Raw genomic sequence first — 27,606 nt, forward strand, 5'->3', positions numbered from 1 at the left:
AGATCTGAAGACTTTTGTTAGAGCAAGAAACGTGCAACAGCTTCATCAAAGGGGGTCTTCATAAGGGGGGGGGGGGTGTTGCTGAAACCCGACAAGTACCACAAAGCAGCTGTCTGGCCCGAGCGGTCGGGGTCGGCGAGACGTGCCAAGATGCAACCACATCCTGCCTTTTCCCTCTACGGAGGATGTATAAAGATATTAGAGGGTTTCATTGTGCATTTGGTCCACCAACATCAAAGACCACTGACTGAATCATCTAAACTGCCTGTTATGTAATTCCCTTCATAGGATAAATAAGTAGCGGTCGGTTGGTTAATTCTGTTCACATACAGGAGTTATTAGGGAAGTGTTCATGACAGTCACCTGACCACAACAAACTCTGGTAGGTGAATTACTTAGTGCCCAGAGTATTTCAGAGCCAGGCCATGTGGTCAGGAAAAGCACAATTTACAGGAAAGGTAAATTGGGATGAAAGCAGAACTGAGCATTTGGCAAAATACTTGTTTCGTGTTTGCAAAATGTGCTGAACAATATAGTTTTATGAGTCATCGTGACAAGATATGCAAGTTTTTTGGTATCCAATTGTTTTTAGTAGTTACTATCTTGTCTCATCAACTCCCGTACGGGCTTGGGAGAGACAAAGGTCGAAAGCCACGCTTCCTTCGAAACACAACCCAACAAAGCCGCACTGCTTCTTAACACAGCGCGGATCCAACCCGGAAGACAGCCGCACCAATGTGTTGGAGGAAACACCGTGCACCTGGCGACCTGGTTAGCGTGCACTGTGCCCGGCGCTGGTGCGCGATGAGACAAGGATATCCCTATCGGCCAAACCCTCCCTAACCCGGACGACGCTAGGCCAATTGTGCGTCGCCCCATGGACCTCCCGGTCGCGGCCGGCTGCGACAGAGCCTGGGCTCGAACACAGAGTCTCTGGTGGCACAGCTAGCACTGCGATGCAGTGCACTAGACCACTGCGCAGCAGTGCACTAGACCACTGCGCCACCCGGGAGGCCTATGCAATGCAGTGCACTAGACCACTGCGTCACCCGGGAGGCCTATGCGATGCAGTGCACTTGACCACTGCGCCACCCAGGAGGCCTCTGCGATGAGGTTCTGACACAAAATGTTTCACTTCTTGTAATAAGGAGTTGTAGTGTTTGAACTGAACCAAGAACAGAAAGGACCCTAATACTACTTTATTTTAAATGCACAGCTATTATGGGTCAGGAGATATTTCACAATGTCAACAGTCAACGGTGGTGTGGATGACGCATTTCTGGGTTCTGAAAATGAACTCAGAGAGACAGATCGCAACATACTTTTCCAGATGACAGACCTTTTTTTTCAGGCAGACTGAGGTTTTCTTTTATTCGCAGCCAGACACAGTCGGTCTTAATGCTTCGGCCATATGCTGGGAGCCTGGGAGGACAACAGGCCTCAGTGTGGACGCAGCCCGCTGTCCTCTCTCCTCTCCATCACGCTCTCTTGTTCCCTCTCTTCGGCCCACAAACCAGCCTCTGTCAGAGACCCATCAGTAGCACCACTAAATCAAATCTAACTTTATTTATAGAGCACATTTCTTACACAGGATTCATTTCAAAGTCCTTAACAAATCAAATAATAAAAGGTGACATAACACACAATACGTCTCCTAAATTAAACAAATTAAAACTGTAAAAATAATATAAAATAACAGTGAACCTGAGAGACGCATTAAAATAAAATAAAAACTAGGGCAGGGCTGGGCATCCGCCCCCATAGCCCACCTCCGTCCACCAGCCACCTCACACTGCCCCTTTCTCTCGCCTTAAACCCCCCTAGACCAAACTGAGTGAACGAAGCTAACTGGAGGGCTGACCATTGTGATCTTATAAACCAGTTTTATGTAATAACTGGAGGGCTGACCATTGTGATCTTATAAACCAGTTTTATGTAATGGTAATTCGGGCTCCCAGGCATCTCAGTGAGGAGTCACAGTCACTACAGGGTTAGATTCTAGGCTGCATCACAGGCACTGCATCTCAGTGAGGCGTCACACTACAGACACCCTGGTTAGATTCCAGGCTGCATCAAAGCGGTCTAAGACACTGCATCCCAGTGAGGAGTCAGTGAGGAGTCACTACAGACAACCTGGTTAGATTCCAGGCTGCATCACAGCGGTCTAAGACACTGCATCTCAGTGAGGAGTCAGTGACGAGTCACTACAGACAACCTGGTTAGATTCCAGGCTGCATCACAGCGGTCTAAGACACTGCATCTCAGGTCTAAGACACTGCATCTCAGTGTGGCGAGTCACTACAGACAACCTGGAGTCAGTGACTCAGTGAGTCACTACAGACAACCTGGTTAGATTCCAGGCTGCATCACAGCGGTCTAAGACACTGCATCTCAGTGAGGAGTCACTACAGACACCCTGGTTAGATTCCAGGCTGCATCACAGCGGTCTAAGACACTGCATCTCAGTGAGGAGTCACTACAGACACCCTGGTTAGATTCCATCTCAGTGAGGCAGTCACTGATCTCAGTGAGGAGTCTGGGTTAGATTCCATCTCAGTGAGACACACCTGGTTAGATTCCATCTCAGTGAGGAGTCACTACAGACACCCTGGTTAGATTCCATCTCAGTGAGGAGTCACTACAGACACCCTGGTTAGATTCCATCTCAGTGAGGAGTCACTACAGACACCCTGGTTAGATTCCATCTCAGTGAGGAGTCACTACAGACACCCTGGTTAGATTCCATCTCAGTGAGGAGTCACTACAGACACCCTGGTTAGATTCCATCTCAGTGAGGAGTCACACTACAGACATCCTGGTTAGATTCCATCTCAGTGAGGAGTCACTACAGACACCCTGGTTAGATTCCATCTCAGTGAGTCCTGGTTAGATTCCATCTCAGTGAGGAGTCACTACAGACACCCTGGTTAGATTCCATCTCAGTGAAGAGTCACTACAGACACCCTGGCTAGATTCCATCTCAGTGAGGCGTCACTACAGACACCCTGGTTAGATTCCATCTCAGTGAGGAGTCACTACAGACACCCTGGTTAGATTCCATCTCAGTGAGGAGTCACTACAGACACCCTGGTTAGATTCCATCTCAGTGAGGAGTCACTACAGACACCCTGGAATCCAGGATGTAACACAACCGGATGTGATTGGGAGTCCCATATGGCGGCGCACAATTTTCCCAGCATCGTCCGGCTTTGGCCTGGGTAGGCCGTCATTGTAAATAAGAATTTGTTCTTAACTGACTTGCCTAGTTAAATTATATGGGCCATGCTATGTTCCCATTCATTTACAGGACAGTGCAGTAGCCATTCACCAAAACTCAGTAAAGGTACTATAACATGGGGCTGGGAGTTTTTCCTGTTCAGGTCATGTGCTCAGGAAAGAACTCTGAGCCCTGAGTGACTATATCACATAAACAAGCGTTTGACTTCTGAGAAAGAAGAGCTTATAGTAAAAACTAATAAATATTAACTGGAGAGCCTTGAAGTTTAAATCTATTGCCTTTGTATAGGGCGGCTGGATACCGATGTTTAAAATAAACTAAGCAATCAATTATTAATGTTATATAGGTATACACTCACTGGACAGTTTATTAGGTACGCCCATCTAGTACCGGGTTGGACCCCTTTGTCTCCAGAACAACCTGAATTCTTCAGAGAATTCTACAAGGTGTCGGAAACATTCCACATGGATGTTGTTCCATGCTGACGCGATGGCATCAGGCAGTTGCTGCAGATTGGACTGCGGTACACTCATGCTGCAAACAGCCCGTCCCATTTCATCCCAAAGATGCTCTATTAGGTTGAGGTCTGGGGACTGACCAGGCCACTCAAGTAAACTGAACTCGCTGTCATGTTCCAGATATGTTCTACTCCTTAATTGTCCAGTGTTGGTGATCGTGTGCCCTGTGGAGCAGCTTCTTCTTGTCTTTAGCTGATAGGAGTGGAACCCGGTGTGATCGTCTGCTGCAAAAGCCCATCCGTGACAAGGACAGACGAGTTGTGCATTCTGAGATGCTGTTCTGCACACCACTGTTGTACTGGGACATTATTTGTCTGTTAGCTTCCACATGATTCTCGCCATGTCTTTTGTTTGTTGCACCATTCTCACCGTAGACACTATCGTGCTTGAAAAGCCCAGGCAGGCGGTTTCTGAGATACTGGATCCGGTGCGCCTGGCACCACTGATCATGCCACACTCAAAGTGACTTAGGTCACTGGTTTTGCCCATTCTAGCATTCAACCTAACAGTAACTGAATGCCTCGATGCCTGCTTTATACAGCAAGCCACAGCAAATGACTTACAGTCTGTAAGAGCGATTCAAATGGTTCACTCCTACAGACAGTAAGTCACGTGGTCGTGGCTTGCTGTATAAAGCAGGCAGACGGCATTCAGTTACTGTTGGATTGAACATTAGAATTTGCTGAAACGGCCGGCCTCCTGGGCTTTTCACGTACAAATGTGTCTAGGGTTTACAGAGAATGGTGAAACAAACCAAAAACATCCAGTCAGCGGCAGTCCTGTGGGTGAAAACAGCTCGTTGATGAGAGGTCGAAGGTGAACAACAAGAATTGTGCAGCTAACAGGCGGGCCACAAACAGGCAAATAACGGCTCAGTACAACAGTGGTGTGCAGAACAATATCTCAGAACGCACAACTCGTCGGTCCTTGTCACAGATGGACTATTGCAGCAGACGACCACACCAGGTGCCACTCCTATCAACTAGAAACAAGAAGAAGCGGCTCAAGTGGGCACACCATCACCAACACTGGACAATTGAGGAAAAACATTACCTGGTCCGACGAATCCCGGTTCCTGTTGTCATGCTGATGGCAGAGTCAGGATTTAGCGTGAGCAGCTTGAGTCCATGGCCCATCCTGCCTGGTGTCATGCTGATGGCAGAGTCAGGATTTAGCGTAAGCAGCTTGAGTCCATGGCCCATCCTGTCTGGTGTCATGCTGATGGCAGAGTCAGGATTTAGCGTAAGCAGCTTGAGTCCATGGCCCATCCTGTCTGGTGTCATGCTGATGGCAGAGTCAGGATTTAGCGTAAGCAGCTTGAGTCCATGGCCCATCCTGTCTGGTGTCATGCTGATGGCAGAGTCAGGATTTAGCGTAAGCAGCTTGAGTCCATGGCCCATCCTGCCTGGTGTCATGCTGATGGCAGAGTCAGGATTTAGCGTACGCAGCTTGAGTCCATGGCCCATCCTGCCTGGTGTCATGCTGATGGCAGAGTCAGGATTTAGCGTACGCAGCTTGAGTCCATGGCCCATCCTGGCTGGTGTCATGCTGATGGCAGAGTCAGGATTTAGCGTAAGCAGCATGAGTCCATGGCCCATCCTGGCTGGTGTCATGCTGATGGCAGAGTCAGGATTTAGCGTAAGCAGCTTGAGTCCATGGCCCATTCTGCCTGGCGTCAACATTACAGACTGGTGGCAGTGGTGTAATGGTGTGGGGAATGTTTTCCTGGCACACTTTAGGTCCCTTGATACCAATTGTGCAACGGTTCCACACCCCGAATAATTCAGTCTGTTCAGGAGACAAAGGGGGGTTCGACCCGGTACTAGATATGGGTGTACCTAATAAACTGGCCACGGAGTGTATACTGTTCTATGTTATATTATTTCCATTGATGGTATATGCTTTGATTATTTCCTCCTTTGCATTTGGTTTTTCACCTTAACCATGACACTTAGGAGGAAAACAAATTGGGTCTACGGGAGTCATGTTCAATAGGCACAAAGCGGAGGAAAGTGAGTGAAACAGGGAGGTACTCTCTGAAACGTTGTTCCTAAATGAACACAACCCAGACTATGAAAGTACGTTTGACTTAGTCTGGCTGGAAGAAAGTAAATGGTTCTGGAGTATCTGCAAGCCCACGTCTCCCCCCTCTCTCACAACAGAGGGAGTCACAAGCAGTCACACAAACACACTTCCCTTTGGTTGTTTGTGTTAGTCTGTCCTCCACACTTGGGCCTGATGGCCAGAGAGAGAGACAGAAAGAGACAGACAACAGCAAATCACCCCAGTCTTAAAACTGGGGTGTGGGTCAGTCTCCTGCCCAGAGAGACAGAGCATGTGGGCGAGGGAGAGAGAGAGAGACAGAGCGTGTGGGCGAGAGAGAGAGAGAGAGAGAGAGAGAGAGAGAGAGAGAGAGAGAGAGAGAGAGAGAGAGAGAGAGAGAGAGAGAGAGAGAGAGAGAGAGAGAGAGAGAGAGAGTGTGGGCGAGAGAGAGAGAGAGACAGAGCGTGTTGGCGAGAGAGAGAGAGAGAGAGAGAGAGAGAGAGGGAGAGCGTGTGGGCGAGAGAGAGGGAGAGCGTGTGGGCGAGAGAAAGAGTGAGAGGGAGAGTGTGTGGGCGAGAGAAAGAGTGAGAGGGAGTGTGTGTGGGCGAAAGAAAGAGTGAGAGGGAGTGTGTGTGGGCGAAAGAAAGAGTGAGAGGGAGAGTGTGTGGGCGAAAGAAAGAGTGAGAGGGAGAGTGTGTGGGCGAAAGAAAGAGAGAGAGAGAGGCCTCCACCTTCAGCCTGTTAGTCTGATTTGTTCTAATAGAGACGTGAGGGGAAGACCTGTCCTGATCACCTAGGAATCATCCAGAGGAGAGATGGACACACTAAAGCAATAAGCACCTTCACCTACAACATTTATGTCAAGATGTGGACAGCTGATGAGTAGATTGGGGAAATTGACACAAATCCCCTCAACTGAATGCACAGAAAACAAATATTTTTCTCACGCTCATCATCAGTTCATCAACTGGCTTAATGGGGGAATTTGAGTTTACAAATGCGGCACAATTTCTTTAAACTATCAAAATAACAGTCGAGTCTGCTGAGTTTGACACCCTCCCCACCACAAATACACCTCAGGATCCCTGTCCTCTGGGCCCAATACAGAAACAACAGGGATTTGACATGAAGGATGAACTAACACTGGACGGGGCTCCTGTATAACGGACTGGAGAGTGAAGTCTTATGTGCTGTCAATGGACTCGACAACACGCACGCACGCACGCACGCACACACACACACACACACACACACACACAAAATGAGGACATACAGAAAACAAATATGCCCAATTTAGGCACACTGTGTATATACACATCTGAATGGCCTATAATTGCATATACTTGTCTGTAATTGCTTTAGTGACATCAAAGCAGAATTTGAAGGAATAAACCACCCGGTTTCAGTAACCCACTTTACATTCCGCAATAATTATCCTCTCATGACGTAGTTTACAATATCAAACAAAAGGTGGATGACCAATGTTTTGAGTGGGTCCCACACCCATGGGAAACTAAGCCAACAGTCACATGTGTGTTTGGTTTCTGGGCTAGGAATGTGTATGTTAGTAATGTGTCGTCTTGTTGAGTTAACTCATTTTACAGAGTCATGTGTGTTGTGTTTGAACAACTTTGGGAAAAGGCATACTGAGATAAACATTAAGCATACAGTAGAGGTAAGGGCCATCAACTAGAATCAGTCGTGGGCTGTATTTGTTCTTGAGCGGATGGTCAGGGGGCCGGAACATATTTACAAATCATTTGTAGACTGAAAACTGAGCGCAAGAAGCCCAAACAGATGTAATGTTTGACTAAAACATAATTTCAAACCTTGCTTACATTTGTATACGATCACGTCTCCCTATTACGTGTGGGAATACTTAGAACAGATTTACAAAATAAAAAATCTGATTTGCTGTTTTTTTTGTGTTTTTTTTACAGTCTTATATGTCCCCCAAAAGAATAACATTTTCTGTCCTCAGAAAACTTTGGGGGGGCCAGGTTCAGGAACTCTGGTTTAGTCTGTCTGTACAGATGTAAACACACAGCCGCTTCCACTGTGCACATACAAAGAGTCTCACACTGAGGTCTGTCTGACACACAAACATTCACATGTTCACGCACAGGCACGCACACACAAACACACACACGCGCACATACACACGCACGCACACACAAACAGACACACGCACACACACACGCGCGCACATACACACGCACACACAAACACACACACGCGCAAACACACACACACGCACACACACACATGCGCACACAAACACACACACACGCACACACAAACACACATACACACGCACACACGCGCGCACACACAAACACACAAACACACACAAAGTATGCACAAATATTCTACCCAACACCTGAGAAACGTTGAGCTTGAGTTTCATGCACATCTTCGGTTACGACTTCCCCCATCAAACCCTACACAAATACAAACTCTTCAAGACACATACTCTGTTCCAAAGTCCACACTAGTACAATTAAGTAACTTATTGGGCATGCATTCTAAGTAGTATCTTTGTATGGCATTGGAAAGACAGAGAGACTGTATAAACATCCCTAAGGGTCCCATTAACAAAGTCACTGGTACAGTAAACATTCATTTTCTAAGAGGCTGCTCAAAGGGCTTCAGTTAAAACGATCCCCTGTTAAAAAGATTAACAAGCCAGCTTGCCACAATCCCAGCTCATGTTTTCAGACCCAACCACGTATCCTTCAACTTTTTTTCTAAGAGTGTACCATTATCCATACCTCTCTCTCTCTCTCTCTCTCTCTCTCTCTCTCTCTCTCTCTCTCTCTCTCTCTCTCTCTCTCTCTCTCTCTCTCTCTCTCTCTCTCTCTCTCTCTCTCTCTCTCTCTCTCTCTCTCTCTCTCTCTCTCTCTCTCTCTCTCTCTCTCTCTCTCTCTCTCTCTCTCTCTCTCTCTCTCTCTCTCTCTCTCTCTCTCATCCCACTCCCTCTGTCTCTCTTCATCTTTCTCTCTCTCTCTCTCTCTCTCTCTCTCTCTCTCTCTCTCTCTCTCTCTCTCTCTCTCAAAGAGACTACTGCCTGATCTAACAAAACACGGACGCAAAACAGGAAAGCTCGGTTCTCCTTCTCCTGTCAATTAAATTCTATCGGCTTTGCCAAACAGAAGACAGACCTGGATAGCATAGTTCCTTCCTATTGACACGTTAGTTCATTGTTCAAATCAGTATTACAGTTTTTCTCAATTGCTAAAACACTAAAACCCATTGGCTGAACAAAGTTCTCAGTTGCCTGGACTCATTTAGCTAATTATGCAGTCTGTTGTCAATACCTTAAAACATTTCACATGGTAAAACACAATGACAATATTGTTTACTGACTGCTTGAGAGTGTATATCATTTTGATCACTTTGTTTATGATTTGAGAGCAGTGTTTGATTTTGAACACAGGTAAAACTGTTTTGAGGCGAATGTTTCATTTTGCAAGAGGAGTCAGAGGTTATGTAAATAGTGCTTGAAGATGAGGTTTTGTGTTGAATGTTTTCAGGAAATGGAGCAAGGCTTCAGAAATTGTGTTTTAGCAATTGAGAAAAACTGTAACAATGATTTGTTAGTAAAGTTGTCATCATTTGTTCAGTACCTACAAAGGTATTTAAGGTTTGGGGACGTAAAATGTACCACCTACTACAATTTTGGGAGAAGCATCAGTATGCTGAATTACAACCAGATAGGTTTGATGGTATCCTTGCTAGTCTTAAACAGTGTCGGTGGAATAATGTGTGTGTGTGTGTGTGTGTGTGTGTGTGTGTGTGTGTGTGTGTGTGTGTGTGTGTGTGTGTGTGTGTGTGTGTGTGTGTGTGTGTGTGTGTGTGTGTGTGTGTGTGTGTGTGTGTGTGTGTGTGTGTGTGTGTGTGTCAGATATAAATCAAATACATTTTTATTTGTCACATACACATGGTTAACAGATGTTAATGCGAGTGTAGCGAAATGCTTGTGCTTCTAGTTCCGACCATGCAGTAATATCTAACAAGTAATCTAACAATTTCACAACAACTACCTTATACACACAAGTGTAAAGGAATTAATAAGAATATGTACATAAAAATATATATGGATGAGCGATGGCCGAACGGCATAGGCAAGATGCAAGCATTTCGCTACACTCGCATTAACATCTGCTAACCATGTGTATGTGACAAATAAAATTTGATTTGATTTGAAAAAAAAAAGATGCAGTAGATGGTATAGAGTACAGTATATGCTTGATGACCAGGTGGCGAATCGCATCTCTGCATGTCTGGCAGACATATCAGTGTGGATGACGGATCACCACCTCAAGCTGAACCTCGGCAAGACCTCGGCAAGACGGAGCTGCTCTTCCTCCCGGGGAAGGACTGCCCGTTCCATGATCTCGCCATCACGGTCGACAACTCCATTGTGTCCTCCTCCCAGAGCGCCAAGAACCTTGGCGTGATCCTGGACAACACCCTGTCGTTCTCAACTAACATCAAGGCAATTCCTGTCATGCTCTACAACATCCGCACGACCCTGCCTCACACAGGAAGCGGCGCAGGTCCTAATCCAGGCACTTGTCATCTCCCGTCTGGATTACTGCAACTCGCTGTTGGCTGGGCTCCCTGCCTGTGCCATTAAACCCCTTCAACTCATCCAGAACGCCGCAGCCCGTCTGGTGTTCAACCTTCCCAAGTTCTCTCACGTCACCCCGCTCCTCCGTTCTCTCCACTGGCTTCCAGTTGAAGCTCGCATCCGCTACAAGACCATGGTGCTTGCCTACGGAGCTGTGAGGGGAACGGCACCTCAGTACCTCCAGGCTCTGATCAGGCCCTACACCCAAACAAGGGCACTGCGTTCATCCACCTCTGGCCTGCTCGCCTCCCTACCACTGAGGAAGACAGCTCCCGCTCAGCCCAGTCAAAACTGTTCGCTGCCCTGGCCCCCAATGGTGGAACAAACTCCCTCACGACGCCAGGACAGCAATCACCACCTTCCGGAGACACCTGAAACCCCACCTCTTTAAGGAATACCTAGGATATTAAGTAATCCCTCTCAAAAGTTTTAGATGCACTATTGTTAAGACTGTCCCACTGGATGTCATAAGGTGAAAAAAAGATGCTCTGGATAAGATGTCTGTAAATGACTTAAATGCTAAATGACTTAAATGTATATACATATGAGATGAGTAATGTAGGTAATTACATTACATTACATTGTAAACATTATATAAAGTGGCATAGTTTAAAGTGGCTTGTGATCCATATATTACATCCAATTGTTAATTATTAAAGTGGCTAGAGATGAGTCAGTATGTTGGCAGCAGCCACTCAATGTTAGTGGTGGCTGTTTAACAGTCTGATGGCCTTGAGAAAGAAGCTGTTTTTCAGTCTCTCGGTCCCAGCTTTGATGCACCTGCACTGACCTCGCCTTCTGGATGATAACGGGGTGAACAGGCAGTGGCTCGGGTGGTTGTTGTCCTTGATGATCTTTTTTGGCCTTCCTGTGACATTGGGTGGTGTAGGTGTCCCGGGGAGAGCAGGTAGTTTGCCCTCGGTGATGCGTTGTGCAGACCTCACTACCCTCTGGAGATCCTTACGGTTGTAATTTCTTCAGCCTCCTGAGGTTGAAGAGGTGCTGTTGCGCCTTCTTCACCACGCTGTCTGTGTGGGTGGACCATTCATTTTGTCCGTGATGTGTACGGTGAGGAACTTAAACTTTCCACCTTCTCCACTACTGTCCCGTTGATGTGGATAGGGGGATGCTCCCTCTGCTGTTTCCTGAAGCCCACGATCATCTCCTTTGTTTTGTTGACGTTGAGTGTGACGTTATTTTCCTGACACCACACTCCGAGGGCCCTCACCTCCTCCCTGTAGGCCGTCTGGTTGTTGTTGGTAATCAAGCATACCACTGTAGTGTTGTCTGCTAACTTGATGATTGAGTTGGAGGTGTGCATGGCCACACAGTCATGGGTGAACAGGGAGTACAGGAGAGGGCTGAGAACGCACTCTTGTGGGGCCCCAGTGTTGAGGATCAGCGGGGTAGAGATGTTGTTTCCTACCCTCACCACCTGGGGACGGCCCTTCAGGAAGTCTAGAACCCAGTTGCACAAGGCGGGGTCGAGACCCAGGGTCTCGAGCTTAATGACGAGTTTGGAGGGTACTATGGTGTTAAATGCTGAGCTGTAATCGATGAACAGCATTCTTACATAGGTTTCCTTCTTGTCCAGATGGGTTAGGACAGTGTGCAGTGTGGTTGCGTCGTCTGTGGACCTATTCGGGCGGTAAGCAAATTGGAGTGGGTCTAGGGTGTCAGATAGGGTGGAGGTGATATGATCCTTGACTAGTCTCTCAAAGCACTTCATGATGATGGAAGTGAGTGCTACGGGGTGATAGTCATTTAGCTCAGTTACCTTAGCTTTCTTGGGAACTGGAACAATGGTGACCCTCTTGAAGCATGTGGGGACAGTAGACTGGGATAAGGATTGATTGAATATGTCCATAAACACAACAGCCAGCTGATCTGCGCATGCTCTGAGGACGCGGCTAGGGATGCTGTCTGGGCCGGCAGCCTTGCGAAGGTTAACACGTTTAAATGCTTTACTCACGTTGGCTGCGGTGAAGGAGAGCCCACAGGTTTTGGTAGCTGGCCGTGTCGTTAGCACTGTATTGTCCTCAAAGCGAGCAAAGAAGTTGTTTAGTTTGTCTGGGAGCAGGACATCGTGGTACACGACAGGGCTGGATTTCTTTTTGTAGTCCGTGATTGACTGTAGACCCTGCCTCTCGTGTCTGAGCCGTTGAATTGCGAATCTACTTTGTCTCTATACTGACGCTTAGCTTGTTTGATTGCCTTGCGGAGGGAATAGCTACACTGTTTGTATTCGGTCATGTTTCCAGTCGCCTTGCTCTGATAAAAAGCAGTGGTTCGGGCTTTCAGGTTTGCACGATCAAGGTTTGCACGATTGCTGCCATCAATCCACGGTTTCTGGTTGGAGAAGGTTTTAATAGTTGCTGTGGGTACAACATCACCGATGCACTTACTAATAAACTCGCTCACCGAATCAGCGTATTCAATGTTATTACTCAACGCTCTGCGGAACATATCCCAGTCCACATGATCGAAGCAATCTTGAAGAGTGGAATCAGATTGGTCAGACCAGCGTTGAACAGACCTGAGCACGGGCATTTTCTGTTTTAGTTTCTGTCTATAGGCTCGGAGCAACAAAATGGAGTCGTGGTCAGATTTTCCGAAAGGAGGGCAGGGCAGGGCTTTGTATGCGTCGCGGAAGTTAGAGTAACAATGGTCCAGGATTTTTCGGCCCGGGTAGCAGATTTGATATGCTGATAAAATTTAGGGAGTCAGATTAGCCTTGTTAAAATCCCCAGCTACAATGAATGCAGCCTCAGGATACGTGATTTCTAGCTGACATAGAGTCCAATGAAGTTCATTCAGGGCCATCGATGTGTCTGCTTGGGTGGGATATATACGGCTATGATTATAATCAAGGAGAATTCTCTTGGTAGATAATGCGGTCGACATTTGATTTTAAGGAATTCTAGGTCTGGTGAGCAAAATTACTTGAGTTCCTGTATGTTTTTATGATCACACCACGTCTCGTTAATCACAAGGCATACACCACGCCCTTCTTCTTACCAGAGAGATGTTTGTTTCTCTCGGCGCGATGCGTGAAGAAACCAGGTGGATGTACCGACTCCGATAGCATGTCTCGAGTGAGCCATGTTTCCGTGAAACAAAGAACATTACAATCTTTGTCCACCTTGTTGTCAAGAGACTGGACGTTTGCGAGTAGTGTAAACTCGGGAGTGGTGGGCGATGTGCCTGTCTACGGAGCCTGACCAGAAGACCGCTTCTTCTGCCCCTTCTGCAGTGCCATTGTTTTGGGCCGCCGGCTGGGATCCGATCCCATTTCCTGGGTGGTGGACCAGACAGAGGATCCGCTTCGTCGTATTCCTGGTCGTAATGTTGGTACGTTGACGTTGCTCTTATATCTATAAGGTTCCTCCCGGCTGTATGTAATAAAACGTAAGATTTTCTGGGGTAACAATGTAAGAAATAATACATTTAAAAAAATTATAATAATAATTAAAAAAAATAATGCATAGTTTCCGGAGAACGCGAAGCGAGGCGACCATCTCTGTCGGCCATCTCTGTCGGCTCTGGTCGTCTCTGTCGGCTCCGGCTGTCTCTGTCGGCCATCTCTGTCGGCTCCGGTCGTCTCTGTCGGCTCCGGTCGTCTCTGTCTGCTCCGGCCGTCTCTGTCTGCTCCGGCCGTCTCTGTCGGCTCCGGCCGTCTGTCGGTGGCGGAAGTTATACACCAAGCTTTCCATTTTGTATCTGTACAGTGTCTGTATCTTCATCATTGTGTTTACTTGTGGGTACTGCACCCTCCATTGGTTCGTTTCAGCATACCCTTTTCCACAGAGTTACTGTGGGGGTATGTGTGCCTGCATCTGCGTGTGCACACGAGGGAAGTACAATTCAACACACCTCAGAACTGTCTTATCTTGTATTTTTTTCCTGAACGTCTACACATCTGTGGTGATAGGAAGTGCCGAGGGGCCGTATGTGGGCCAGCCTGACGTCAATGGACCTGGACAGACCCACCAAACAGGAAACCAAAACATCCCCCTTTCGCTTCATCACTTCTTCCTTCACCTTTCCATCCTCCAGCTGGGCAGAGAAACCGCTTCTCCTGACTTTCACTTTTTCTCTTTTCGGAATGTCTATCTCATCTGTGATTGTGACATCAAGGCAAGGGAAGTTTTGTGTTGTTGTTTAGTCACCACGGTTCATTTTCTGTGATTATGGCATTGCACCCTTCAGCTGTAAGGGGAGCAAACCTGGGTTCAAATAGTTTGTTTTCTTTTAAATTAACATATACTTGAGCCAGTCTGGAGTGTTAGACGGGCAGCGTTTGCACTTTTGGAATGATTCCATTGGTTCCATTTAGCCAGGGAAGCTCAATGATAACACACAGTGTTTGAAAGGAAAACGACTACAATTTGAACCCAGGTCTGGAGGGCAGCTTGTTTTTATGTCCAGTGTCCACGTTTTTTGTGTTCCATCCCTCCCCCTTTGGCTCTGTCTTATTTGCCTGTCAGTCTCTGTCTGTGGCACCAAATCCCCCTGCCTTTTGGCACCAAACCCCCCTGCCTTTTGGCACCAAATCCCCCTGCCTTTTGGCACCAAATCCCCCTGCCTTTTGGCACCAAATCCCCCTGCCTTTTGGCACCAAATCCCCCTGCCTTTTGGCACCAAATCCCCCTGCCTTTTGGCACCAAATCCCCTTGCCTTTTGGCACCAAATCCCCCTGCCTTTTGGCACCAAATCCCCTTGCCTTTTGGCACCAAATCCCCTTGCCTTTTGGCACCAAATCCCCTTGCCTTTTGGCACCAAATCCCCTGCCTTTTGGCACCAAATCCCCTTGCCTTTTGGCACCAAATCCCCTTGCCTTTTGGCACCAAATCCCCCTGCCTTTTGGCACCAAATACCCTTGCCTTTTGGTACCAAATCCCCCTGCCTTTGGCACCAAATCCCCCTGCCTTTTGGCACCAAATCCCCTTGCCTTTTGGCACCAAATCCCCCTGCCTTTTGGCACCAAATCCCCTTGCCTTTTGGCACCAAATCCCCCTGCCTTTTGGCACCAAATCCTCTTGCCTTTTGGTACCAAATCCCCCTGCCTTTTGGCACCAAATCCCCCTGCCTTTTGGCACCAAATCCCCCTGCCTTTTGGTACCAAATCACCCTGCATTTTGGCACCAAATCCCCCTGCCTTTTGGTACCAAATCACCCTGCATTTTGGTACCAAATCCCCTTGCCTTTTGGTACCAATCACCCTGCCTTTTGGTACCAAATCCCCTTGCCTTTTGGTACCAAATCACCCTGCCTTTTGGTACCAAAACCCCCTGCCTTTTGGCACCAAATCCCCCTGCCTTTTGGCACCAAATTACCCTGCCTTTTGGCACCAAATCACCCTCCTTTTGGCACCAAATTCCCCCACCTTTTGGCACCAAATCACCCTCCTTTTGGCACCAAATTACCCCACCCTTTGGTACCGAATCACCCTCCCTTTGGCACCAAATCCCCCTGCCTTTTGGCTCCAAATTACCCCACCCGTTGGCACCGAATCACCCTCCTTTTGGCACCAAATCCCCCTGCCTTTTGGCACCAAATTACCCCGCCTTTTGGCACCAAATCACCCTCCTTTTGGCACCAAGTCACCCTTCTTTTGGCACCAAATCACCCTGCCTTTTGGCACCATACACTTATGTTTCTGGTTTTCTGAGAAAAAAAAGTTGACAAATGTTCTATGACCACCTTCGTGTAATACCATGAGTATGTTTGAATGCTTATAGCAAGTCATAGAATGTGTACTCATCCTTTGAATGTGAATTCAAAATTAACTTTAAAAAACTTCACTTCATCATTTCAGTGATTCCTCATTAACGTAATGTGACTAAGGGGACGGGTTAAGCATACAGTGTTTGGAGTTTGAAACGTTGGAATGGGTGGCAGGGTAGCCTAGTGGTTAGAGTGTTGGACTAGTAACCGGAAGGTTGCAAGTTCAACCCCCCCGAGCTGACAAGGTACAAATCTGTCGTTCTGCCCCTGAACAGGCAGTTAACCCACTGTTCCCAGGCCGTCATTGAAAATAAGAATTTGTTCTTAACTGACTTGCCTGGTTAAATAAAAATACAGGTCAAATAAAAATGGGCATCATCAGAGAGCTCACCTGACTGACAGACTCTGGTGACGGGAGGCTGGGGGCCAGCAGGTGATCTCCTAAAAAGGGGGAGAGGAGGAGGGAAACACAGGATCTGGATTAAAAGGACTGCACACACACACACACACACACACACACACACACACACACACACACACACACACACTTTGTCTCTCGCCCTCTTTAGTGTACACTTATTCTTCAATATTTACCTTGATGGTATCTGAATGGAGTTACTTATCATTCATTACTATGAGCTCTGAGGTAACCCTCATATCCACATGTCTGTGGTCTATATTGACTCATGGTCTGAAGGACATACAACAGTCAATGACCTGGGAGTCAAACTCTGCCTTTAAAACCCGATTTTAAAACCTATACTAGAATAGGTTTTAAAGACAGAGTTTGACTCACAGGTCATTGTTTTCAACAGGTAATAGCTTAAGTATTGAGTGTTTTAGGATTTATTATTCATTGATACAATCACACAGCTTATTTCTCTCATTTTCTGCACAAATGTGTTTACTTCCCTATTAGTGAGCATTTCTCCTTTGCTAAAATAATCCATCCACCTGACAGGTGTGGCATATCAAGAAGCTGATTAAACAACATGATCATTACACAGGTGCACCTTGTGCTGGGGATAATAAAAGGCCACTCTAAAATGTCACAAAACACAATGCCACAGATGTCTCAAGTTTTGAGGGAGTGTGCAATTGGCATGCCACCAGAGCTGTTGCCAGATAATTGAATGTTCATTTCTCTACCTTTAACGTCCTTTTATAGAATTTGGCAGTACATCCAACTGGCCTCACAACTGCAGAGCACGTGTAACCATGCCAGCCTAGGACCTTCACATCCAGCTTCTTCACCTGCAGGATCGACTGAGACCAACCACAGCTTATGAAACGGAGGAGTATTTATTTCTGCCCTTCTGTCCTTTTATGGGGGAAAATAACGTATTCTGATTGGCTGGGCCTTTGCCCGGTCATGTGAAAACCATAGACTAGGGCCTAATTAATGTATTTCAATTGACAGATTTCCTTATATGAGCTGTAACTCTGTAAAATCGTTGAAATTTCTGTGTTTATATAATTTTGTTCAGTATATCATACACTTCTCATACACACACTACAATATACACTGAGTGTACAAAACATTTGGAACACCTTCCTGATATTAAATTGCACCCTCTTTTGCCCACTACCATACGCCGTTCAGAGGCACTTAAATATCCACCCTCTGAATGGCACACACACACAATCCATGTCTCAAGTCTTAAAACTCCTTCTTTAACCCGTCTCCTCCTCTTCATCTACACTGATTGAAGTGGATTTAACAGGTGACATCAATAAGGGATCATAGCTTCTTTCACCTGGATTCACCTGGATTCACCTGGTCAGTCAGTCTATGTCAAGGAAAGAGCAGGTGTTCCTAATGTTTTCTACACTCAGTGTATATACAGTAATATCATATCTGTCGATATGCTTTACCAATTCATATACATCATAACTACTTGGATTTCAACATTACAAGTACAACAGTAAACATGCTTGGCAGCGATACAAACTAAGACACTTTTTGTACAATCAATCCTCATTAAATACATTTTAGAAATAGCTTAAAGTAACACGTTTTTTTCAATCATTCCTTGTAAAATAAGACATGGCTTGTGTTTCAACATAAAGTATGGTGGTGTGGTGTCTGTGTTTCAACATAAAGTATGGTGGTGTGGTGTCTGTGTTTCAACATAATGCATGGTGGTGTGGTGTCTGTGGTGTCTGTGTTTCAACATAAAGTATGGTGGTGTGGTGTCTGTGTTTCAACATAAAGTATGGTGGTGTGGTGTCTGTGGTACAACATAAAGTATGGTGGTGTGGTGTCTGTGTTACAACATAAAGTATGGTGTCTGTGGTGTCTGTGGTACAACATAAAGTATGGTGGTGTGGTGTCTGTGGTACAACATAAAGTATGGTGGTGTGGTGTCTGTGGTACAACATAAAGTATGGTGGTGTGGTGTCTGTGTTTCACCATAAAGTATGGTGGTGTGGTGTCTGTGTTACAACATAAAGTATGGTGTCTGTGGTGTCTGTGGTACAACATAAAGTATGGTGGTGTGGTGTATGTGGTAAAACATAAAGTATGGTGGTGTGGTGTCTGTGGTGTCTGTGGTTCAACATAAAGTATGGTGGTGTGGTGTCTGTGGTACAACATAAAGTATGGTGGTGTGGTGTCTGTGGTGTCTGTGGTACAACATAAAGTATGGTGGTGTGGTGTCTGTGGTGTCTGTGTTACAACATAAAGTATGGTGGTGTGGTGTCTGTTACAACATAAAGTATGGTGTCTGTGGTGTCTGTGTTACAACATAAAGTATGGAGCTGTGGTGTCTGTGTTACAACATAAAGTATGGTGGTGTGGTGTCTGTGTTTCAACATAAAGTATGGTGGTGTGGTGTCTGTGTTTCAACATAAAGTATGGTGGTGTGGTGTCTGTAGTACAACATAAAGTATGGTGGTGTGGTGACTGTGGTGTCTGTGGTACAACATAAAGTATGGTGGTGTGGTGTCTGTTACAACATAAAGTATGGTGTCTGTGGTGTCTGTGTTACAACATAAAGTATGGTGGTGTGGTGTCTGTTACAACATAAAGTATGGTGGTGTGGTGTCTGTTACAACATAAAGTATGGTGGTGTGGTGTCTGTGTTACAACATACAGTATGGTGGTGTGGTGTCTGTGGTGTCTGTGGTACAACATAAAGTATGGTGATGTGGTGTCTGTGGTACAACATAAAGTATGGTGGTGTGGTGTCTGTGTTTCAACATAAAGTATGGTGGTGTGGTGTCTGTGTTTCAACATAAAGTGTGGTGGTGTGGTGTCTGTGTTTCAACATAAAGTATGGTGGTGTGGTGTCTGTGGTGTCTGTTTTCACCATAAAGTGTGGTGGTGTGGTGTCTGTGGTACAACATAAAGTATGGTGGTGTGGTGTCTGTGTTTCAACATAAAGTATGTTGGTGTGGTGTCTGTGGTGTCTGTGTTTCAACATAAAGTGTGGTGGTGTGGTGTCTGTGGTACAACATAAAGTATGGTGGTGTGGTGTCTGTGTTACAACATAAAGTATGGTGGTGTGGTGTCTGTGGTGTCTGTGTTTCAACATAAAGTATGGTGGTGTGGTGTCTGTGTTTCAACATAATGCATGGTGGTGTGGTGTCTGTGTTTCAACATAAAGTATGGTGGTGTGGTGTCTGTGTTACAACATAAAGTATGGTGGTGTGGTGTCTGTGGTGTCTGTGATACAACATAAAGTATGGTGGTGTGGTGTCTGTGGTACAACATAAAGTATTGGTGGAATGGTGTCTGTGGTGTCTGTGGTACACCATAAAGTATGGTGGTGTGGTGTCTGTGTTACAACATAAAGTATGGTGTCTGTGGTGTCTTTGTTACAACATAAAGTATGGTGGTGTGATGTCTGTGGTGTCTGTGTTACAACATAAAGTATGGTGTCTGTGGTGTCTGTTACAACATAAAGTATGGTGGTGTGGTGTCTGTGGTGTCTGTTACAACATAAAGTATGGTGGTGTGGTGTCTCAGCATGAAATCAACTGGACCCAAGTGCCACCTAGTGGTTGGCTGAAGCCTTAACACCCAAAAGGTTCATTCTGTGGCACACTGGTGACACCAAGTGACACGTGTTGGTGAAGTATTTACATTTTAGTGCAGGTGCACAATCATACATCCCACCCCTATGACAAAACAACAACTGTAGGAACACTTACTTGGAGGTACATTGTACATTGGTCAAGGTGGCGAAGTTGTTCCGTACCGTGCGGAGACTGGCCAGAACCTAAAGCCAGAGAACATCTAACGTTCACTTACATGTGATCATATTTTAAATAATACAATCCATTACGTTTCTGAAAATGTATTTCCATGTAGAGTCACAAGTAGAGAATATATTTACCTGAGCAAAGGGGGTCACGATCAGGTCTTCTCCATGCCTGAAGAACAGCAATCAACATGGGATAAACAGTGATTCAAATATAAAACCCTGAAAAATCCCTCAAAATAAATTTCTTTGCCAATAAAAGCCATTGGTTGGATAGTAATAAAATGTGATTTACAACCAACCACTTTTCCCTGGGTTTCAACAGGATTGAGTGATATGAGTGAGCTAAGCATATACGCATTGGAACAAGATGCAAATCTATTCCAACACAGTATATTTGTCAGGACGTGTCAAGCGGACTCACAGTTCTCCGACGATAGAGGAGTTCCGGGACAACTCGCGAGACTTGGGCGACAGGTCGTAGTCCGAGTCAGAGCGGTAGAGGAAGGACTCTCGGCGCTGCCCGTGGGCCCCCAGGTTGGGGTGCAGGACCAGGCCGGAGCCAGGGGACGCCTGGAGACCCGAGGGGCTGCAGCACGCAGACGGGCCATTCTCCACATCGAAGCTAGGACACGGGAGAAAGAGAAATAGACCTATTTTAGGCTTACACACAGCAGAGACTCACAGAGTAAAATACTGTAAAATTGTCCAGTGGTAATTTGTCTTGGGTTACTTAACCAATCAGGTCAGGACAAAATACTAACTTAACCAATCAGGTCAAGATAAAATACTAACTTATCCAATCAGGTCAGGACAAAATAATGACTTCGCCAATCAGGTCAGGACAAAATAATGACTTAGCCAATCAGGCCAGGACAAAATAATGACTTAGCCAATCAGGCCAGGACAAAATAATGACTTAGCCAATCAGGTCATGACAAATGAGATTTCCAGTAGTCTGATCAGATAAATTGGCTGTGTTGTTCTATGGATCAAGGATCTTTTCACTACTACAGCATCCTTGTTGTGCCTATACCCTCTTAACAATATATGATATTTAAATAGCGCTTTTCAAGGACCCAAAGGTCTGTGAGGTAGAGCCATATACAGCATAACACTATTTATTCAATGGTCTGAGGATTCAGTTGTGGGGACTGAGGAGGCAGATGAATTACGGGGATTGTCCATTGTGACTGGATGAACTCAACACCCATCTCAATATTTGCCCAGCAGCATTCACCCCCACCGGAATCCCTGTGTGTAGGATTATCCATATCCCACGGTGGCATTTCCTACCCCCACCTCTCAGCAACCATGAGATCAGATCGACATAATGGATGTCAAATACAGTGTGTAAGAACACACACGTAGAAGCCCACCAACACACAAACCTACGACCCGATGCACACTCAAAACCCACAGACACACGGCACATGCACGGACACATCCACAGCACGCTCTTCATTTTACACGAAACCACAGCATGCTAGTACAGTACATCGGCTGTAAATGTGTAAAGTATTCAGATTCACATTGAAAACACACAGAGGAATACATTAGTTCAAATGTCCACCAACGTAGCTGATTTTTCCTTATTGTGCAAAGGGGATCCTATCTGAAATAACACAATCAGGATTCATATTTTCCTGAAAATCTAACTAGTTTCTGTCAGGACCCGGTTACGAACCCGGGTCTCCGGAGTGAGAAACAGTCACTTAACCAACTGAGCCACGAATAGTCGGCAGAACCCAGAAGATGAGGCAGACACAGCAGTACTTGAGACGGTGTATTTAATGAAGTAAAAAGTGAAGTTCTTCAGGAAAACATGTAACTCCACAGCCTCAAAAGGAATCCTACAAAAGGAATCCTCCAAGACAAAAAAGGTAAATCCACAAGGTGGAAGGTAAAGCACAAAAAGCCTCAAAAGATACTCAAAAAACAAACAAACAAGAACAAAAAACAGAATTCCACAAGAGAGTCCACCGTGATCAACAAGAGTTCTCAGAGTACTAGGGCTGGGTGCTAACATACAAACACAGAGCAAAGAACAGAGGAAAACAAAGGGTTTAAATACAGTCAGGGGAAACGAGGCACAGGTGCAAATAATAATGGGGATCAAGGGAAAACAAAAGGTCAAAAGGCACAATGGGGGCATCTAGTGACCAAAAACCGGAACAACCCTGGCCAAATCCTGACAGTTTCAATACCGGGAATAATTCATATTTATCCCGAAGGTGTCCCGGGAAATACCGCAAAAATCGGAAGCGCCCATCTAAAGTGTTTAAAACAAAGATATGGTCACTACGCCAGGGTTGTCCTCAAATACGAGGGGCGCTGCGCCACTATGAAAAGACTTCAGAGCAAATCAAACGGACATTTAGTGATGATAGAGTAACTGTCTTTGAACGCCAATTACATTGTTGTGAATTGCGAAACAGGCTGTTCATAAAATCCCGAGGGTTATCATGTTCCTCAGTGAATTCAGCGCATTTCAGATGTAGGATAGTTTGAAAAACAGAGCGTTGTCGAATTATACAAACTTTGTAAAAGCAGTCAAACAAAAGTCAAATGACCAAAGTTGCTAAACTTGCTAGAAAACCTCCAGCGAATTACAAAACATCCCTCATGAATAACGGGCAGATGAAGTGTGAACCTAGTTTAAATATCAAGGCATTTTAATGGGGAAAACACTGTTTAAAAAATATCCATATCTATTCTCTCATACAGTTTGTTGATCACCGAAGCTCTCATATTCGCAGCAAGTAAGAGCCAGTCGAAAGAAGCCGGGGAAACATTATAGCGGTTCGACATGAATAGGAAAGAGATGTGCTGCCTTCATTACAGAATGAAGTTAGGAATTTTCATGCGAGCCCGGAGTCGGGAATTGGGGTTTCAGCGGGATAGGGGACTGGATATAAAATAGCCTAGGCTCTAGGACAGGAGAATATATCATTTTCCCTCATGCCTCTGAATTGTGACAAGAGATGACTGTATGGAATTGCTTAGGCCTATCAAATGTGTGACTGTCTGAAGAGTCACAATGACAGCTAAAAAGAGGCACACTGTCATGTTTTGTCATATATTGTCTTGTCCTTGTGCTTTCCCTTCTGTTCGTTTCCCCCTGCTGGTCTTATTAGGTTCGTTCCCTCTTTCTATCCCTCTCTCTCCCCCTTCCTCTCTCTCTTCTCTCTATCGTTCCGTTCCTGCTCCCAGCTGTTCCTCATTCTCCTAACTCACTCATTTACTCTTTTCACACCTGTCCCCTATTTTGCCCTCTGATTAGAGCCCCTATTTCTCCCCTTGTTTTCCGCTTCTGTCCTTGTCGGATCCTTGTATGATGTTCGCTGTTCCGTGTCCTGGTCTCGCCCTGTCGTGTTTTGTCTTCTTCAGATGCTGCGTGTGAGCAGGTGTCTTAGTCTGCTACGGTCGGTGCCTTCCCTAAGCAACCTGCAGTCTATGGTCGAGTCTCCAGTCAGTCCTCGCTACTACGAGTGGATTTCAGTTTTCCTGTTTTGTTTTCTCCTTGTTATATCCAGGATTATTACTTTTGTCTTATACTGGAATAAAGACTCTGTTTTCGTTAAGTCGCTTTTGGGTCCTCATTCACCAGCACAACACACACGTTATTTTATAGGCTATACGTGGGGGTTTCATGTAGAGTTTACTAACTGCATTCGGGTCTCGTGTGCAGTCCAGCAGTGTCAATTATGTGTGTGCTTTGCATTTATGGTGACTGTGTGAACTAAATACGCCAGGCTAAACGCTTACATGCTACAACCTGTCTGGATATTGTGCCATTTATTTATTTTTGCTAATCTGCAGCTGTGGATGTTTTTGTATTTTGTGGAATTGCATTAGATCTTGTCATTTACATTTTTTCAGGAAATGTGACGTTTTCCCGGGACAGTCCCAGGATCCCGGTTACCCTACAACACAACCATTCTACAAACTATCACACACCTAGAAAAAATATGAAAGAGAGAAAATAAGAAAGTCACCTAGTAGTGGAGGAGGGGGCTTAATTAGGGACCTCGCTGAAGTCAAAGTGCACTCTGCTGCTGTGACAGATAGGAGACCTGGTGTACATTGTTTCCCCTGCACCTCCTCCTCCCTAAGGCACCTCCTCCCTCCTCCCTCTCCCCTAAACCTCCTCCTCCCTAAGGCACCTCCTCCCTCTCCCCTACACCTCCTCCTCCCCAAGGCACCTCCTCCCTCTCCCCTACACCTCCTCCTTACTGAAGTCAAAGTGAACTCTGCCGCTGTGACAGATAGGAGACCTGGTTGTACATAATTTCCCCTGCACTTCCTCCTCCCTCATCATCATCTCACTGCTCCTCCTCCCTCTCCCCTGCGCCTCCTCCTCTCTCCATCATCATCTCCCCTGCCCCTCCTCCTCCTCCCACCACACCCCTCCTCTGACCAGAAACACACTCTCAGACCCAAATCACCACACACACTCCCCTCTGACCACACACACCACTCTGACCCCATACACTCACAAAAACCCACCCTGCCACTGAGTGCTCTATATCTGACCAGAGGCCAACTGTGTGATGGCACAAGATTGGCTTGTTCAGAGGTAGATCTGGCTGGACTACAGAGGATAGACTGTCTCTTCTTCTGTTCCTGTAGTCAGTGCAGTCATCTGACTCTTGGTTCCACTGTGTGTCTAAATTGCATGACAGTATACAATGGAACGTTACAGTTACTGGTATCACAAGCAAGACAGAGAGTGATTAAAAGAGAGAGAGAGAGAGAGAGAGAGCCAATAGTACGGAGAAAAAGTATGATGACGCTCCCCACCCCCTCCATAGTTGACGCTTGGTGTCAAGTATCAAAGGTGATAAGATGTGACATAGCAGTCGTGTTTCTCCACCGGGGTCTCAAACTATCAGGCTGACACACTGCCTTTTGTGGGCCCCATGATAACTGAAAGACTGACGTTGGCCCCCAGGTCATGAGATCCCTGCTTTAAACAAAATGTGTCCATCATTATGATACAGCAGTGGAAACCAAGATGCTCTTCAGAAGGAAGGAGGGATTGAGGTACTCTGCCGTGTCCAACCAGAGAGGTGAAGTAGAGGGGAGTAGGGAGAGGGACAGGTTAGGAGACACTCAGTAAAGCGTCATGGGCCTTGGGCCAATCACAGCCAAAGGGACTATTTTTATGAAACCCCAATGACCAGGTTAATTCAGTGCAGTCGACTTCTGATAAATGCATTGCTATTCACCAATCCCAATTCAAATAACGAACCCGAACCCAGTGCCTTAGACCGCTGCGCCACTCGGAAGGTAATGAACAATGGAACACTACAGTACACACGCAAAAGACGACTGTCTGATGATTGCTGAATATGGCATAACATTAAGTAAAGAGGTTTGTATAGTGCAGAGAGAGAAGTCCAGATTCATCTCTGTCCAGAAAAAGAGCATAGCTTTTGAATGTGCCGCTAAAATATACAATCTGTTTCTATTAGCATTTCTACGGCTGTGACATGTGGTTGTCTCACCAAGCTACCTTAAGATGAACATACTAATTGTAAGTCGATCTGGATAAGAACGTCTGCAAAATTACTTAAATGCAAAACATTTAAAGATGCACTATGCAGAAATCACTCTGCCATTTCCTGGTTGCAAAATCGTAAATAGTTAGACTAATTTCAGTTTGTGACAAAACAAGCAAGTATAGTGTAGAGTATCACTGAATCATCTAAACCGTTGTGAAATATATTTTCCATAACAAAAATATTGTATTTTAAACTGTTTGTAGCTGGTGTACAAAACCCAAAGTAAAAGACACAAAAACAAAACCTAAAACGGGAAGCATAGAAATGGCACACATAGAACAGATCTACCCCTACTTAGACTTGCTTTCAATTAGAATGATAGATCTATAAGTCACATTTCTATAATAATAACAAGAACCAGATATGTGTTTCCTCCAAGAATGATGACAGACATGTTAATGAGCAAACCTGTATGATTTGTAGGCCAGGTTACAGATTCTGAGGTAATGGTTTCAGTTCACATTTCTCCTGCAACTGGTATATCCTCCTCCTGAGGCAAACGTTGTTTCAACAGTTGGTCCCATTTCACATAATTACTTATCAGTCGAGGAATAAGTTGCTTAAAAAAGGACTCTTTTTTGGGGGCCTTTGTTCGTGTCATTTTGGGGACCTCATACTACACAATGACGTTGAGGAAGTGATTTGCTATTTGGGGTGTTTCTCAAAAACGTGAAATCACAACAACAAAAAGTGTCTGGACCCTTCTATAACATGCCATTTAAATCCAAAATAGAGATTTGGTTGTAAAGTAACTGTTTTTATTAAATATGACCTATAATTTATTACAATATTAGAGAAATACAATTTCCAACCAAACGTTTTACTGAACTTCACTGCTCAAAAAAATAAAGGGAACACTTAAACAACACAATGTAACTCCAAGTCAATCACACTTCCGTGAAATCAAACTGTCCACTTAGGAAGCAACACTGATTGACAATAAATGTCACATGCTGTTGTGCAAATGGAATAGACAACAGGTGGAAATTATAGGCAATTAGCAAGACACCCCCAATAAAGGAGTGGTTCTGCAGGTGGTGACCACAGACCACTTCTCAGTTCCTATGCTTCCTGGCTGATGTTATGGTTACTTTTGAATGCTGGCGGTGCTTTCACTCTAGTGGTAGCATGAGACGGAGTCTACAACCCACACAAGTGGCTCAGGTAGTGCAGCTCATCCAGGATGGCACATCAATGCGAGCTGTGGCAAGAAGGTTTGCTGTGTCTGTCCGCGTAGTGTCCAGAGCATGGAGGCGCTACCAGGAGACAGACCAGTAAATCAGGAGACGTGGAGGAGGCTGTAGGAGGGCAACAACCCAGCAGCAGGACAGCTACCTCCGCCTTTGTGCACGGAGGGGTAGGAGGAGCACTGCCAGAGCCCTGCAAAATGACCTCCAGCAGGCCACAAATGTGCATGTGTCTGCTCAAACGGTCAGAAACAGACTCCATGAGGGTGGTATGAGGGCCCGACGTCCACAGGTGGTGGTTGTGCTTACAGCCCAACACCGTGCAGGACGTTTGGCATTTGCCAGAGAACACCAAGATTGGCAAATTCGCCACTGGCGCCCTGTGCTCTTCCCAGATGAAAGCAGGTTCACACTGAGCACATGTGACAGAGTCTGGAGACGCCGTGGAGAACATTCTGCTGCATGCAACATCCTCCAGCATGACCGGT

The 27,606-nt window shown here is 45.8% G+C and overlaps 1 protein-coding gene across 1 annotated transcript in view; it reads right to left on the reverse strand.

The window, feature by feature from the left end:
- LOC124042111 (cAMP-specific 3',5'-cyclic phosphodiesterase 4B-like) overlaps window positions 1-27,606 on the reverse strand; it is a 135,201-nt gene that overhangs the window by 46,564 nt on the left and 61,031 nt on the right. The window contains exons 4-7 of the mRNA XM_046360447.1: window positions 20,789-20,989; window positions 20,500-20,536; window positions 20,315-20,382; window positions 16,551-16,600 (exon numbers count right to left, since the gene is read on the reverse strand). Coding sequence (XP_046216403.1) covers window positions 16,551-16,600; window positions 20,315-20,382; window positions 20,500-20,536; window positions 20,789-20,989 — 356 coding nt within the window. The remainder of the gene's footprint in view (window positions 1-16,550; window positions 16,601-20,314; window positions 20,383-20,499; window positions 20,537-20,788; window positions 20,990-27,606) is intronic.

Source organism: Oncorhynchus gorbuscha, linkage group LG08, assembly GCF_021184085.1.
Source record: "Oncorhynchus gorbuscha isolate QuinsamMale2020 ecotype Even-year linkage group LG08, OgorEven_v1.0, whole genome shotgun sequence".
NCBI lineage: Eukaryota > Metazoa > Chordata > Actinopteri > Salmoniformes > Salmonidae > Oncorhynchus > Oncorhynchus gorbuscha.